Source organism: Panthera onca, chromosome E2 (assembly GCF_046562875.1).
Source record: "Panthera onca isolate mPanOnc1 chromosome E2, mPanOnc1 haplotype 2, whole genome shotgun sequence".
Classification (NCBI taxonomy): domain Eukaryota; kingdom Metazoa; phylum Chordata; class Mammalia; order Carnivora; family Felidae; genus Panthera; species Panthera onca.
Window position 1 is genome coordinate 56,139,941 of NC_138353.1, and position 16,497 is coordinate 56,156,437.

Consider the following 16,497-nt stretch of genomic DNA (forward strand, 5'->3'; position numbering starts at 1 on the left):
GACATTAAATACAGATGAATAATTGGGCAAACTCTAGAACCAATTTATGCAAATAATAATTCTCTCTTTAGTTGGGAATCTTCAAACGCTATTGAAATGAAAATCTGTGAGTATCTTCAAACGCTATTAAAAAAAAAAAAAAAACGAATTAAATTTGGCTCCTAATTACCCCTGAACCTCACTCAAACCCCACGAATAACTCCCAGTTTCTGGAATTTTGTAGGCTCCCTCTCGTCTGCCTGCTGCCTGTGTCTGTGCGGTTCCCTCTGTCTAGAACTATCTTACTCCATCAATCTCTATCATCTGAATTATCTTCAAATGTCAAATCAAGGCTGACAACCTGTAGGGGGTTCTCTTAAATTCAGAACAGGCATTGTTGCAGAGCAATTTCCCTAAAGCAATGGAAGATGGGTTTTGAATCCTCTCTTCATCTCTTTCATAGCTGTGACCATAGTTACATCTCCCTGTGTCTCAGGGGTTTCATCCCTTAAGTATGAATGATAATGTCCCCCCCCCCACCAGCATTGTTGTGAGTTTTTTTTTTTTAACTTGTAAATGCACGTAAAATGCTTACAGCACTGTGCCTACTTCCTTATAAGCAATGGGGTGAGTGGCGCTGTTGATGACAGAGTTCTGTAAAGAGTTAGAACCTTGACCAATGCCTGCCCATTAAAAGACTGCCCACTCATTTTTTCCCCATTGTCCATTCGGTCTTGCTTACAATAAAAAAAAAAAAAATCAATCTCTTTTTTGAGAGTTACAAATAGTAAAAAATGTCTGACCTTATACCTCCTGGAGTTATTTCCTTCCTAGATCTATCCCGAGATGTATGTCACCCCCATGCTGGTAAGCTTCCCTGGCTGTAAGCTGCAAAGATTTGCATTTCAGGATGAAAGGTGTTAAGGGATGATGCTATTTTTGGTGATGCTGCTTTAGTCAACTTTATCTGACTGCTCTGTGTTGGCACCTGTGATTAGTGCCTTGGTCACTGAGGTATGTTTAAAACGTGCTTTCTCTGTGTTTTCCAACCAGCGTCTTAAATGTCGTTCTGTGTCTCTGCCCAGGTAGTCGATAGTGACAGACCGGAAGGGTCTAAGTTCCGGCTCACTGGAAAGGGAGTGGATCAAGAGCCTAAAGGAATTTTCCGAATCAATGAGAACACGGGCAGTGTCTCTGTGACAAGGACCTTGGACAGAGAAACGATCGCTACTTATCAAGTGAGTGCCCCTCAAGTGCCCACCCTGCATGCCGACATGTGGCTTTTTGAGGCTGTTTTCTTCCCACTGAGCTCGTTATTTCTGTGTGTTTCATGAGACCTCGGGCTGTGCGGCTTTAAGTGTGTCTCTGTGGGAGCCGAGTGGCATTGAACCCCAACAGGGTAACAGTGGGGGCCCTATCTCATCAACAGAGTCCTCAGGCCTGTGTGAGACTTTGGGTACTGGAGGCCAAGGAGGAGGGCTCTTGGGGGATCTCAGAGGAGGTCAGAACCTTTATGGCAACTTGGGCTTTCCAAAAACCAGCTTGATAATGAATAGCTATAAAAGGTGTAAACCTTTGGATGTGATCATTGTACTTTTAGAAATCTATCCTTAGGAAATAGGAAGGCATTTAGTTAGATTTTTGTGCAATAATGTTAGAGCAAGACATCATGCTTAGAATGGAAACAATTTTGCTAATTATTCAGCAATGGGGTAGTGGTTAAATTATGGCACAGCTTTGCAAGGAAGCTTTGTACAGCCATTTTAAATATTTTGAAGAAGTTCTAGTTATTTGGGAGAAATTCAAGGTATTTAATGGAAACAGACACACAAATACATATGGAATCCGTGCTGCAGATTGAGTAATCACACATCACAACGGGCGTACATTTGTGAAGAAACGCGATAGAGGAAAAACCAAAATGTTAATCGTTGTGTTTGTGTGTTGTTGACTTTTTCTTTGTGTTTTCTGATTTTTCTAAAAATAATTAAGTTGCTTTTTTAAAAGAAGAGCAGGCCCTTTGTAAAAGGATAGTTTTATCCTTTAGTGGATACCCATTCGGGACCCACAGACCAAAGCGGTGGCAAACAGATACTGGAGTGAGCCCTGAATCTCATATGGGCTTGAGGTCAGTCCTATACCTTCTCTACAACACCGTCCATAAATTCCATTTTCACAGCCTGTGTTATAGACCCAAGCCTCTGAGGGTGGTAAGCTCAGTCTTTGAGGAACGTATTGGAATTCTCAGACATTTTCTGGGAAAACCCTCCTTGGGTTGCAGCGCACCGGGCTGTGAGCAGGCACCATGGGAACAGGGTTCAGCCAACAATGTTTGCCTTCCATCGTCGTTGCCCCAGCCTGTGTATTTCCCTGGCTCGGGGTCAGAAGGTGGTGATCGATTTCTAGGACAAGATTTGGCATCTCTGGTTTTCTTGGTCAAAACACTGCGTACGGATATCCTGATCCCCCTTCAGAAACACTACTGCCTCTCCCCAAAAAACCCGTGTTCTTCCTTTTCTGCAGACAGAGGGAGAAGGGACACTGCATTGAGAAGTAAGGGCTCTGGGTGGGAAACAGGTCCCCTGGGTCTGGCCTGCCCTGTCACCATGAGCCGTTGACCTTGGGAAGACCAGGAAAGCTCTGGTCCTCGGGATCCCATCCACAAGATGTGAGTAACACTCACCTCCCTACTGGATTGCTGTGGGTGTTCAGGGAGGAGGAGACAGTCTGAGGGTGTTGGAGGAAGCTAAGTACTGGACAAATAGAGTGGTACACGGAAGGTGGTAGAACCCCGTCTGCCCGAGGGCCCGGGATCCGGGGAGGATGTAGGTGCCTCCCAGACCCCCTTCTCAGAAGCTTTTGCCAAAGGGTACGTGCTGCGAGCCTCCGCAGGGGTACCATCTATCAGAGACCACCAAGGGGTGAGCAGAGTGTCTTAGGGTACCTAGGGGGGACCTGGTTGCTGTAGAAACTGAATACTGGCACCCTCACAAAGTCCCGGGTCCGACTGGCCTCAGCAGTAACCGGGGGTGACGCGACAGCTCCTGAAAGGAAAACCAGCACAGACCGTAAACCAGCACCAGTGCACGTCCTCTGCTCTTCCCATGCCTATCGTGGGAATATCCGTTAATTTTCAGACCCAAGAAACTAAGGATACAGTACATTTTATAATTTCGTAGCACAGTGATAACAGTTAAGAGCTTGGAAGTAGCAAATTCTTTCGAGTCTCAGCATTGCCACTTATTGAGCTAAGTGATCTTGGACGACCCACTTACCCTCTCTGATCTTATAATTCTCATCTGTGAAAGAAGACTAGTACTGGCACCTCTAAGGATTGTACAAAATAAAATTACTAGCTGTGACTAACTAGCAATTGTTAATCAGTGAGTAAAATAGAGCCTGGTCAGTAGCTTGGAGCTTCTCATATGTTTCGTAAAAGTGAAGCTGTATAGTTGCATAGCAATTAAAAACATGTAATTTTGCACACAGCCACGTTTGCCACGTTCCGATCACGTCATGGACTAGCTGTGGGAACCTGGGCATGGTGTCTGCCTCAATGTTCTCGTCTATAAAATGGGAATGATAACAATACTGATCTTGCAGGATTTTAATGGATGAAATGAGTTCATACGCGTCAAGCATTTAGAATAATGCCAGAATCACAGTAAGCACCGTATGATCTTACCACATGAGCCAGAGATTAATGATGTTGAGGAAGGTAAAGGAGAACTCCAAGGACTTTGTGTTGTCGACCCGCCCACCCAGATCAAGCATCGATTTTCCATGGGTGATCTTGAGTTTGTGTTAATAGTTTCATAATGTACTTCATAGCGTAGTGATTAATTGTTCAGTTCATTTTTTTCTACACACGTTCGAGAACCTACAGAGTGCGGGGCTTCCTCCACAGTGTTGGGGGTATGTGGGGGGAAACCAGACACGCCAGATTCCCTGCCCTCACATGTAGCTTTCATTTTACCGCCAAGGCTCTGTTTCACCATGAACTGCTTTAAACTCCTCACCACTGGACAGGTGTCCCTGCCAGGATGCTGTGTCTCGTTCGTTGTCTGACTTGGTTTACCCCTGGCACAGGGCTGTGTATGCCCAGTGGAGAGATGCTGATGCCTGGTGGGAATGCGGGGTCTTAGGAGAGTACCGGCTACAGCAGCCCAGCTTCCCCTGGCCCGAGCCACTCTCCAACCCCCCACACCAATGCCACCCCCCCCACACCTCCGGCTCTTAGATAGGTCTTTGTCCTGTTTCCTTCCTATCACCCTGTGTTAGGTTCTTCCGTATCTGGATTGACTGGTTTACTTTCGTTAATATACTTTGGGCACAGGAATGTTGCAATCCCTGTCCATTTAAAGCACCTATTCAGAAATAATTTACTATCTTAGCAGCACAATCAGATCCATCCGTGTTTACCAGGGTCATCGTGGTTGGTAGCAAACACACCTCTTCAAAGAGCTGGATCCTCTGCTCCACTTCCCACGTTTTCCTTTCCCCTCTGGCAAGTTTGCAAAGCAGGGAGCCTGTGGGTGAATGAATTTCCATTATAATCGCTCCATTGTTGGTGTCGTCCGTTTAGCCTCTAGTTAAAATCTCCTCACTTGCAAGTCAGGGCTACTTGCTGCTTCCCACACCCCACAGGAAAGTGTTCTGAACTAAGCCTTGGGGATTTGCACAATAAGAAATAACCGGGGACAAATTGGTCCTTGGGCCCCCAAATGTGTGCCATCATTAAAGCTACTGTTTATGGAACAATACATGGCTAATCCTGCAGGAAACGCTTCATACATGCTCTCTTATTTAACTCATTTCGCCCAGGAGACTACAGAAGTAGACGTTAACACCATTTTGCAGACAAGCAAAGAACTGTGAAGTAACTTGTTCAAGGTCTCGGAGCTGATGTGTGTGGAATCTGGGGTCCGGATCTGCTTCTCTCCACGTCCAAAGCCCTGCACTTCTAACTACTAAGAAATGCCTCTTCCTATGTTACCCCCAGTTAGAGTCTCATATCTAATCTGCAAGTTCCCAGCCTTCTCTCCCAGGGACTCCACTTACTGGGGCCAGGGCGGAGGTGTGACCAGATGATGGATGTCTTCCCAAATCCCATCTTTCTCCATGACCTACTTCCACCTGCCCACCCCCCACCGCGGCCCCCAAAGGGCTTCCCAAGCCTCTGACCCAAAGTGGCGCCTGGTAGAATAATTTAGCTCTCGCGGTATTGGAAACTGACATATTAATGCAAAGCCTCCTGAAATATTACTCATTATTATGCATTTTGCCAGCATTTGAGTGATTTGTGAACTCTTCATTGGAATAAAGTACTGTAAATGATTCATGAATGACCAAGTTTATGAAATTCTATAAAAATATTAGCAGGTGGTAATGATTCCCTCACACTGTGAATATGATCTGCTGGCTGCGAATTTGTCAATATGGCAGGACAGGAGTGGAGTGGGGGACAGAGTCTGTCAGGCAGGTTGGGGTGCCAGTAGACAGTCTGGGCTGGGTTCAACAGCGGGTAGGAGGCAAAACAGGAAGAAAGGCTGTGGTAGTGTGCCGATGTCATGAGCAGGACATATTCACCCTGATCTGTTGTCCATGGTTGGGAGACATACTGAGCACTGGGGATGTCAGAGCTGGACAGGAGAAAAGAAAGGCACTTGGAAGGAGAGAGAGAGAACTAGGATTTACTCAGCATCCATTAGGTGCCCAGGAGCTCTCTAGAATACTAGACACACAAACCTGTGAAACTGGTTTATTATCTTGCCTTTACTCATCTAGCTAGCTGAGGGCCAAAGTGGTTCCCTAGATAAATGATCCTTATGAATGTTGGTGTTAATGTTTATTGAACATTTACAGTGTGCCAAGGCTCTATGCTAAATACCTAAATGATGATCTCATTCAATCTTCACAAAGATGAACTTAATAATGTTATCATGCCCGATGACAGAACTAGTGATTGGAACCACCTGTGTGCGTGGCCTCAGCACATAAGCAGGATTTCGTGGTCTCCTCCTGAATATTTGTTCACACTTTCTGGGGTATAATTTGCTCTCCTTCAAGCCAATTTCTTGGACATGTCTTGACTTTGTAGCTAAGATTGTTGCCCTAAAATGGGAATCCACCCGGCAGAAAGAAGATGTCCTTGCTCCTGTGTTCCCCTTCATCCATGTGGCTCTGCCCCATTTCTAACCCATAAGTAGCTCCAAGACAATCTGGCAAAAAATGCATTAAAGTGAAAAATGATACTGTCGAGTGGAAATACATGTATCATACCATTAGTGATCCTAGAGAACTGAGATGTGTAGATTTCTCCAGATCGGAGAATTATTTAGGTGATTAACCTGCGTATAAATAATGTCCATGTGGATTGTTGTCCATGTGGATGAGGCACACATTACCTGATAGGCTTGCACTGCCCTTGATAATATTTGTACTTGGAATGCTCCCCCTGCCCTCAGGTATAGGGACCAGCTACACCCTTCTTCATCCACTAGTCTCGTCTCCCCCATGGGCATATTTCTCAGGCATTCTTCGTAGTAGTCAACAACCCCCCCTCCAACTAATGTATAAAGAAAGGGATTTATTAAAGGATACAGGGAGCTTATGTAGTTGCCAGAGGATCCAACCACCTGGCTCACAGGGGACCCGCCCCACAGTTGTGCTACAGGAAATGCCCAGCCATCGATGGTACTGTTTTAGAGCCAGGGTTCTTCACCTTGGCACTATTGACATTTGGGGCTGGATAAACCTTTGCTTTGGGGGCTGGCCCATGCAGTGCAGGGTGTTTAGAAACACAGCTGGTCTCTAACTACTGGATCCTGATAGCAACCCCCATCCCAGTCTTGCTGGTCAAAGGTGTCTCCAGATATTATCGTTCATTGTCCCATGGGGGCAAAACTGCCCCCTGGCTGAGAACCACTTTTCTAGAGGAGTCGTCACTGCTGCCACCTCTCCCTACCCCTCTGCTCACGTGATGCTCAGAACTGGGGGAGGGTGGGTGGTGGGGAGCATCTCTGCCTTGGCTGCCCAGACATGTGGAGTGATCCTGACAGCATGCTTTCCGGAACTTAGATCTGCAAAGCAGAACTGCTTCCTTAAGTCCTACTTCTGTTGCCAAGTCTAATGCTGGGATGTCCACAGGGAAGAACCTGGGTCATATGAAGGACTGTTGCTGAGCTAGCAAGGGGCTCTGAGTGGTGTTGACATCTACAGCATCAGCCACATCACCGGTACCACTTTATCCCAGGGAAGAGGCAGTCAGCGGGAGGCATGGCGGTCCAAAGGCAGGTCACCAGCCCATGCACAGGAGAGCGTGTGGCCTCACACCTCTGAGCTGCTCTCACTATTATAAGCCTAGCTATCAATAACGCACGTGGCCTTGGAATGAGCCTTGATGGGGAGGAGACAGAAAACTTGGGTTAAAAGCTCAGCCTTTGGAATCAGACCTACTAAGGTTTGATTCTGCTGCCGTAGGAACTCTAGGAGGTTGCCATTTTTACAGGTGAAAAAAACAGGTGACTATCAGCCATTTCACAGTGTCGCCTTTTGGCAAGTTCTTTATTGTTTCTCATTTTCTCATCTTTACGTCTTTACGTTGACACTAAGATAGCAGCATTGATGTGGCTTTGGAGTGGGGGGGTGGGGGGCGGTGTCCAGAGCCAGCAGCCAAGAAGTAATCCTTGAGACATCTTTGGTGTAAAACGGTGATTTTATTAAAGCACGGAACTGGACTTCTTGGCAAAAAGAGCTGCCCTGGGGTTGTAAGGAGTGACTGGGTTTATCCTGCGAGGCTGAGGCTGGGGGAGGCAAAAGGGAGGCTTCCAGAAGGCCCTTCATATGCTAAAAAGGATCATAAAGATACCAGAAGGCTAAGTATTGTCAAGCTAAGGTGGTTTTTCCCTCTAGTGAGGCATTAGCATTAAGACAGTAGTCCTTTCCTAGAGAAATGTTCCCCTCTGCCTGCCTCAAGTATTTGTCAATGGGCCACAGGTCATAAGGAAATTTAATTTTGCCTGCCATTTCCTTCTTGCCTTTGTTTTCCACATCACTGTGGAGGGGAGATTGACGTTAGGGCTCCCAGGAAACTGAGTCTATGGTTTTCTGAAGGTTAGGCTATTGCTAAGATTGCCTTTTTCTTGTAATTTACTAAGACAAACTGATGGAGACTCCTACATGACTGTGATCTCTATCAGGTAACCATTGTTTTTGCCCTTTCCTTTGTTGGGCAGCACACTGAGGACTGTCACACAGGTCCTGCCTTGGAAGTGGGGGCAGTGGGGTGTCAGCTTGTACTTTGCCCTCTGCTTGCCTTTGACTCCCTCCTCAGCATCACGCCCTGGCTGTGTTGCAGTTGCTGAGCGGGGTGTACAGGAGAGTTGCTCAGGGCAGCCACTAAGTGTTCCCGAATTAAGAGCCATCACCTCACGGACCAGTCTTGGAGGTAAAACTCCTTGCAGGTGAAATAGAGCTGTAAGTGGTTGCCAGGCGCCCAGCTCACAAAGTTGGGTGCGGTAACATTGTGTGAGACTTCTTAGAAGGGACATGTTTAGATGGGTTGTTCTTAAGGTGTGGCCCCCAGACCAGCATCCGTTATCTGGGAACTTGTTAAAAATGCACATTCCCAGTCCCGCCCAGCTGCAGTCTGGGTGTTCACAAGCCCTTCAGGGGGTTCTGGTGCTCACTGTTGTCTGAGACCCCCTCGCTCTACTGAGAGTGCTTCTGAATGTTTGCATGGCCACAACTGGCTTGATGCATTCATTTGCATCAATGAAGGTGGCCTCGGACCCCATTCCATTACAGTTGTGCTGGGGTGACCCGTTTGCACCTTAAAGATGCTTATTTTTCTAGATGCTCTGGTACGCCGTGTGAAAGCCCTCTAAATCCAGTTTGTGGTCCTCAAAACTGCCTATGTTTTTGTTTCGGTAACAGCTGCTGGGAGCCAGGCAGATTTGTCCCGGGGTTTCTTTGCTCCGTCCTGTCTAGACCTTGGATAACTGTTAAAGATCATGTTACTGAGTGTTTTCTTATATCTCAGAAACCAACCTTTTAGGCCAGAGATAAAAGTGTCTTCAGAATATTTGAGCTGGTACAGGAGAAAATTCCTGCTAGGAGGAAGCTGGCCCCGGGGTCAGCAGAACCAGCTTTTCTGTCTTATTAGATCTGTAACCGTGAGTGAGTCATCTGTGGTTCTCAAACTTTGTTGTGCATTAAGGCCATCTGGGGAGATTTTATTTATTTTTTTATAATTTTTTAAGGTTTATTTTTATTTATTTTTGAGAGAAAGAGAGAGTGAGAGAGAGGAAGCAGGAGAGAGGGAGAGAGACAATCCCAAGCAGGCTCCACACTGTCATCACGGAGCCTGATGCAGGGCTGAAACTCACGAACCTGAGATCATGACCTGAGCCGAAACCAAGAGTCAGACACTTAACTGATTGAGCCTCATCTGGGGAGATTTTAAAACCCCTGATGCGCAAGCTGCACCCCAAACCAATTAAATCAGGGTGTCCTGGAGTGGGACCAAGTACGTTCATAAAACTCCAGGTGTTTCCACCGTGAAGCCAAATTTGAGAACCACTGGATTAATATAACCCATCTCTACCCTGGTTTATTCCAATGGGGATGATGACCCCTACCTGGTCGGTTTGTTGCGAATCTCGTTTCTAACACGTATTGTAGGAAATCAAAGATCTTACTTCTCTCTCAATCAACTGCCTGACTCTGAGCAAACATCTGAAGCACACTACTTTCCAGCATCTCTTTTGACACAGGCACTTAAAAAACTGAAATGCAGGAAAACAGAATTGGATAAAGAAATGAACAGGTTGTCTTGTAACTACATTTAGAAAAAGAAATAATTCAGGGGCAGCTGAGCAGCTCAGTCAGTTAAGTGTCGACTCTTGGTTTCGGCTCAGGGCAGGATCTCACACTTCGTGAGATCGAGCCCTGCGTTGGGCTCCATGCTGACAGTGCACAGCCTGCTTGGGATTCTCTCTCTCTCTCTCTCTCTCTCTCTCTTCCTCTCCCCTGCTCTCGTGCTCTCTCCTCAAAATAAGTAAATAAGCTAGAAAGGAAAGGAAGTGAAAGGAAGGAGGAGAAAAGAAAAAAGAATTCCGGGTTTGGTTTTGGTTTCTCGCCACCCCGGTGCCACTCAAGCATCTCCCTCTGGCTCCTTCCTGGTCCGTCTTCGCGATTCCAAGCTCTTGATTTTGCAACCTGGCCTTATCTGCCAGGCACAGCTCGTGAAGCGGAGGCCAGAGGAAGGTAAATGGCATTGCCCGGATGAGACCGCCAAGGTGCTCCTGACTGATTATTTGGTGCACTCAGCAAAGATGCTTCCTCACTCGGGGCTGTGGGAACGTGGTTTTCTAAACTCCATCAGTACAAACTCCTCAGAAAAGGTGCGGCTCGAGTCTTGGCGGGTGGGCAGACCTCACACCCCTCAGCCTTCTCCTCCCCTCGCCGGGCCCGCAGGTGGCCCCCACACAGGCTCAGGGACCGATAAACATGGGACAGCAGCTCCTCTTTGCTCGTCCGGTGTCTGACTACAGCCAAATCCGTTCCTCGTGGACCCTTTCCACCAGACTTGGTGGTGTTCGTCTTTCCAGGTGCCAGAGAATCATCACAATACATCACAACAGCAAGCGCCTTGAGATCCGTTTAATCTGAGCTGCTAAGTTTACAAATAAGAGCCAGTTCAATAACTAACTGGCCAACAGCTCTGACTCCCAGTACTCAAAATCTGTTGCCAATGTTTGGTTATCCTGCGAAAGCAGGCATTGAGGCTGACCACTCTGGGACCAGATCCTGCAAATGCAGATGAAACTTTCTGCCTCCCACCGCTGACTCTCTAGCTCTCTGCATTCATCACTAGGCATGAAGGTTCTTTTTTTTTTTTTTTTTTTTTTCCATTTGTTGAAAACGAGCAGGGGCGGGAAGGTGTTTGTTCAGGGGCGTGGACTAGGATGAAAGAGGCATGAAGATTGGAACGGGTCGTGCTCTGCTCCTTAAAGTAAGCTTGACTCTCTTGGGTTAGAGGGCAGAAAATGATGGGAATTAGTCTTTTTTTATGAGATGCTGTGCAAAATTGGATGTGAGGAACAGAAGCTAATTAACCCAATTACAAAAGACAGGGTGCAATTCTAGGTTCAACCACTATGGCTGTGAAGCCAAGTGACAAAGGATGATGTAATTCAGAAGAGAGCTACCCCTCCCACCCCTAACCCCCCAGGAACTCAGGCAGCACTTTGTCTTGGGAAGGTTAGTAATTAAGGCGTGGATGACCATGGTGAAATGGGCCACTCGAGGGGAAGGATGAAGGGGAAGAAGAAGATGACGTTGATCCGGAGCCTTTGTGAAACCAGCTTTGGGCGCCCCAAGAGACACTTGGGGGAGTAATAGCATAATGGCGACTGAGTTCCCCTTGAGCATGTTGGAAGCCGGAAGTTCTCATGATGGGAGATTGATACAGATGGGAGTCATGTCTCATCCAGTGCTGGGGAGCCACCAACCCCCAGGTTACCCACCTCAATTCTGGCTGGCCCACTGCTGAATGTTTAATTGGGGCAGATTTGAAATGGAGAGAACCTGTGGGCAAAATCCCAGGGTAGAAGGAGAGCATGGAGGGGTGCATGCTTTTGCTGGTGGAGTTTATCTTCCAGCCAAGAGAAGTGGAGGGAAATGGGGCAGCGCTTACAAAAAGGCAACTTGGGACCCCGGGAGGATGCTTCCATATCAGGGCCGGCATATGCCCGGCAGCCGCCTCAGGTAGGATTCAGATCAACCACAGGACTGATTCAGCTGATGTTGACAAGATGCCTGATTCATGTGAGCTGCTGTTTCAAAGTGCTGGAGACAGAGCTGCAAACAAACCACCAAGTTCCTGCTTTACAGAACTCCATCAATAAACAGCAGTTAGCAAGTATGTGACATGTCAGGTGGGTATAAGGACTGGGAATAAAAATGGAGCAGATTGAACATGCAGAGAGGGATACGATGTGCTGTGTGGTCCTGGCAGGCCATGGCGGGAGATGACATTTGGGGGCAGGCCTGGTGGAAAGTCTGGGGGCAGAAGTATCCTTGATAGCAGGGGTTCTCGACCACATTGTCACCCACAGTCAGCAGATGTTTATGCCCCCCCACTTCCCAGGGACATCTGGCAATGTCTGGAGACATTTTTGGGTGTCACAATGGGGGAAGTAGTGGGTCAAGTAATCTAGTGGGTCAAGGTCAGAGATGTTGCTCAGTATCTTAGAGTGCACAGGGCAGACCCTGCATGCTGTGATCTACAGGCCCCAGCCCAGGGCTGGCCTCTTAGAGGGTCTGAAAATATCCCATAGTTTGTTCACTCAGATATTCATCAAGCTTGAATAGACGAGAGGTCTGTGTTTGCTTCTGGGGCACCAGAGCCAGGGATACTGCCCCCGTCCTTGGAAAGCTCACAGTCTAGCTGGGGACATCACCACAGGTGCTTGAGAATGAGGCGTCACCCAGGTGACGGGGGGGGGGGGGGTGGGGGGGGGTGGGACAGGTCAGGAAGAGTGTTCCAGGGTGGAGGGATAGAAGAAAGGGCTTAAGGCACCTCCGAGGGATCTGGAGAGCAGGGCCTCTGTGAGAGACACAGAATGGACAGGACTGGCAGAGAACTCCCAGGCCCCGTGTGCTAAAGGATGAGCTTAGAAATAATACCCCATGGTGATGGTGACAGGCAGTTGTTAGAGGAGTTTAGGCTGCAGAATGACACTATCCGGTTTGGGTTTTGTGAGTCGTGTCCCCAGCTCTCTGCAGCCAGAGTGGCACATGTCGGATGTCAGATAAACAGCTTTCTCACCCAGGAAGACCTGGGAGATGCATCCAGACTCATAGTGGGGACATTCACTGCCCTTTGAGATGAAGGGTAGCAGGAATCCAGGAGCCAGGCCTTGTAGGGCTGGTAAGGAGCTTGGATTTTATTCTAAGGATACCTAAGAGGGTTTTCAGTAAGCGAGTGACCTCCAACTTGCATTTCGGAGAGATTTATTTCAGCAAGTCGACAATAACACACAAATTGCCGTGAAATGGAAATTAATCCAAAGACTCATTCATTTGTTGAGAACCCGGTACCCACCAGGCACTCGGGGAAACAGATAAAAGATAAAGCCCTGACTTCCCCAAGCTCGGCATTAACGTTCCCTTATAGACAAGAGTAAACTAGAGAAATTTTCTTTATTCTGAATCCACATGTGGAGGAGTTGGGGAGCTCCATATGTTGGCAGGTCCTTACCATTTCATTTGCTTCAGCCTCCAGGCCAAGTGAACATTCTTTGTTAAAATTCCAAGCTTTCAGTTCTGCTTTCTGTGGGGGTTTATCGGTGTGCTATCTCAAAATCATTTATTAAACACAGTTGGCTGGACCTGTTAGCTATTGATTCCTTTGATTGGCATGTGTTTCAAGATCTTTATTATGAAGACGGCTTATCTTGTCCTAGCAGCAAGGCATTCAGTGCAAAAAAGATCGTTCCCGTATTATTTTTCTTTCTTCTGACGGTGCACAAGTTTGCATAGCGGGCCCCTTAAGCAGAATCCATCTTTTCTGGTACCATGTTGGAAGGGTGACTGCTCACTGAAAAGGATTTGATTGCCCTCTGTCACTCAGGGATGCCCGTTCCCTGCCTGCCGCTGGGGCCACACTGAGCCTACCTCCGTGTGCCAGACCAGGCACTCCAGAGGTGGAGTAAAATGAAAGAAGCCTGAGAAAATGCATCCTCGCTGCGTGTCGGCTTAGCGTGTCAAACAACATTAGTAGGATCCGAGACCGGATTGACGATGTTTGACAAGAAAAAGTCAGGAGGAGAGCCCTGTGCTTTCCCAAGTTGTGTGCTTTTCACACCCACGTGGCTTTGGGGTGCACATTCCTTTGATGGCTAACACCTGGGGCATAGCACAAGTGGTCTTGGCCGGCTAGTCATTAAGGCTCAGAAAAGTGGGTGGCTGTCATTACACAATTAATTGTAAATGCATTTTCTTTCTTTCCTTTTTTTTTTTGTTAAAGTTTATTTATTTTGAGAGAGAGAGAGAGAGAGAGCAAGCGGGAGGGGCAGAAAGAGAGGGAAAGAGAGAATCCCAAGCAGGCTCCACACTGTCAGCACAGAGCCCAACACAGGGTTCGAACCTATGAACCTTGAGATCATGACGTGAGTTGAAGCCAAGAGTCGGACTCTTGACTGATCGGGCCACCCAGGTGCCCCACGTAAATGCATTTTCGGTTCAAGTTTCAGTGCAAAGCCAAATGAACTTTACACACCACAACAGCAAGACAGGGCCTGAGAGGCCTGTGGCTGTAGCAACAAGACGAAGCTTCTGGTTGCTTCTCTCTCCCAGTACTCGGCTTCCCCGGAGCACTGCACAGGGAGCTGAGTGCAGGGCTGAGCTGCCTGCCAGGGGCTGTCCTGCCCGGGGCCTCTTCTGAAGCTGGCTCTTGCTGTCAGTAAGCAGCAACAGCCATGATGCAGTGGCCCCGTGTAGGCTTACTTAGCCCTTGTGGTCACTATTTCTCTAATCCTTACATTGACTCAGTGAGTTAGGAACCTGTATCCATTCTCGTTCTGCGGTAACAATCTGTCACAAACCTGGTAGCTTCAAACCAAAACCCTCTGTGACCTTACAGTTCTGGAGGCCAGAAGTCAAATATGGTATCCCTGGGCTAACGTCAAGGTTTCCGCAGGTAGGGCTGGTTCCTCCTGGAGGCTTCAGGGGAATCCGTTTCCTTGCTTCCTCCAGCTTCTAGAGCACCACCGCCCCCCCCGCCCCCGACTTGCCTTGGCTTGTGGCCTCTTCCTCCGTCTTCAGAGCCAGCAACAGAGGGTTGATTCCCGCTCACAATGGCATCTTTCTGGTTCTCGACTCATTCTCTGTCTCGTGCTTAAGGACTCTGCAGTCACATGGGCTCCATTTGGCTAATCCTGAATAATCTCCTTATTTTAAGTGCAGCTGGGGGCACCTGGGTGGCTCAGTTGGTTAAGTGTCCGACTCTTAATTTTGACTCGGGTCATGATCTTCCCTTTTGTGAGTTTGAGCCCCGCATTAGGCTGTACCTTGACGGCATGAGGCCTGCTTGGGAATCTCTGTCTCCCCCTCTCTCTCTACCTCTCTCCCTCTTTCACTTAAAAATAAATTAATAAACATTTAAAAACACAAATCTTTGAAAAATAAATAAATAGGGGCACCTGGGTGGCTCAGTCGGTTAAGCCTCCAACTTCGGCTCAGGTCATGATCTCGTAGTTTGTAAGTTCGAGCCCCCCGTTGGGCTCTGTGATGACAGCTCAGAGCCTGGAGCCTGCTTTGGCTTCTGTGTCTCCTTCTCTGTCTCTGCCCCTCCTCTGCTCACGCTCTGTCCCTCTCTCTTCAAAAATAAATAAACATCGGGGCACCTGGGTGGCTCAGTCGGTTGGGCGGCTGACTTCGGCTCGGGTCATGATCTCACGGTCCGTGAATTCAAGCCCCGCGTCGGGCTCTGTGCTGACAGCTCGGAGCCTGGAGCCTGTTTCAGATTCTGTGTCTCCCTCTCTCTGACCCTCCCCTGTTCATGCTCTCAAAAATAAATAAAACGTTAAAAAAAAATTTTTTTAAATAAATAAACATTAAAAATAAATAAATAGTAAATAAATAAATAAATTAGTTAATTAAATAAATAAATAAATAAATAAATAAATAAATAAATAAATCAGCTGGCCAGCACATTAATTCCATTTGCAACCTTAGCTCCCCTTTGTCCGGAACCTAACATAGTCACAGTTTCTAAGGGCCAGGATATGGGCACCTCTGGGGGCCACCATTCTGCCTATCACCATACCCCCCTTCTACAGATGAAACAGTAGAGGCACTGAGTGGGCTAGGAATTTGTACACGGTCACCCATGCTGGTAAGTGATGGATGGTCTTCAGCTCGGCCCCACCTACAGCCACCTGCTGAACCTGGGGACAGAGGGCACAGCCGCCAGTGTGGCTGCCAACAGAGAGAACTAGAAAGGGGAGACTCTCGGCCGGCCCTCTGTGGCAGTCCCGTGATTCTCTCTCTTAATGGTTGGAGGCAACTCGCTGATGGGTTTTCCCACCAGCGCACCAGTGTCCAGGCCTCTTTCACACTGTCCTCATTTCTCTTCTTGAAGAGAAGACGTGTGCTTACGTTGAAGTGTTTGGAGTTTCATTGTGTTTTACGAGGATTGTCTTCTTCAGGGCAAGTGAGAATCAGGGAACGGTTGGACGCTGGATTTTCATGTCATTTCATAGCTGCTTTGGATCCATTACTTAGCCCAAGGGGAGGCCCCAAAGAGTGACCTGCTATCACGCCCTCTTAGCCACCGGATGGAGTATCGATCATTCAGCGTCATTAGGCGGGTACCAGCACACCTGATCCTGACCCTACGCTAGTCTTTACTTTATTTATTTTTATTCTTTTTAATGTTTATTTATTTATTTTGAGACAGAGAGAGAGAGCAAGCAGGAGAGGGGCAGACAGAGAGGGAGAGAGACTCCC

At 47.7% G+C, this 16,497-nt stretch overlaps 1 protein-coding gene across 2 annotated transcripts in view; it reads left to right on the forward strand.

The window, feature by feature from the left end:
• CDH13 (cadherin 13) overlaps window positions 1-16,497 on the forward strand; it is a 1,089,618-nt gene that overhangs the window by 594,228 nt on the left and 478,893 nt on the right. For both annotated transcript variants that reach the window (XM_078439088.2, XM_078439089.2), the window contains exon 5: window positions 1,065-1,217. In XM_078439088.2, coding sequence (XP_078295214.1) covers window positions 1,065-1,217 — 153 coding nt within the window. The remainder of the gene's footprint in view (window positions 1-1,064; window positions 1,218-16,497) is intronic.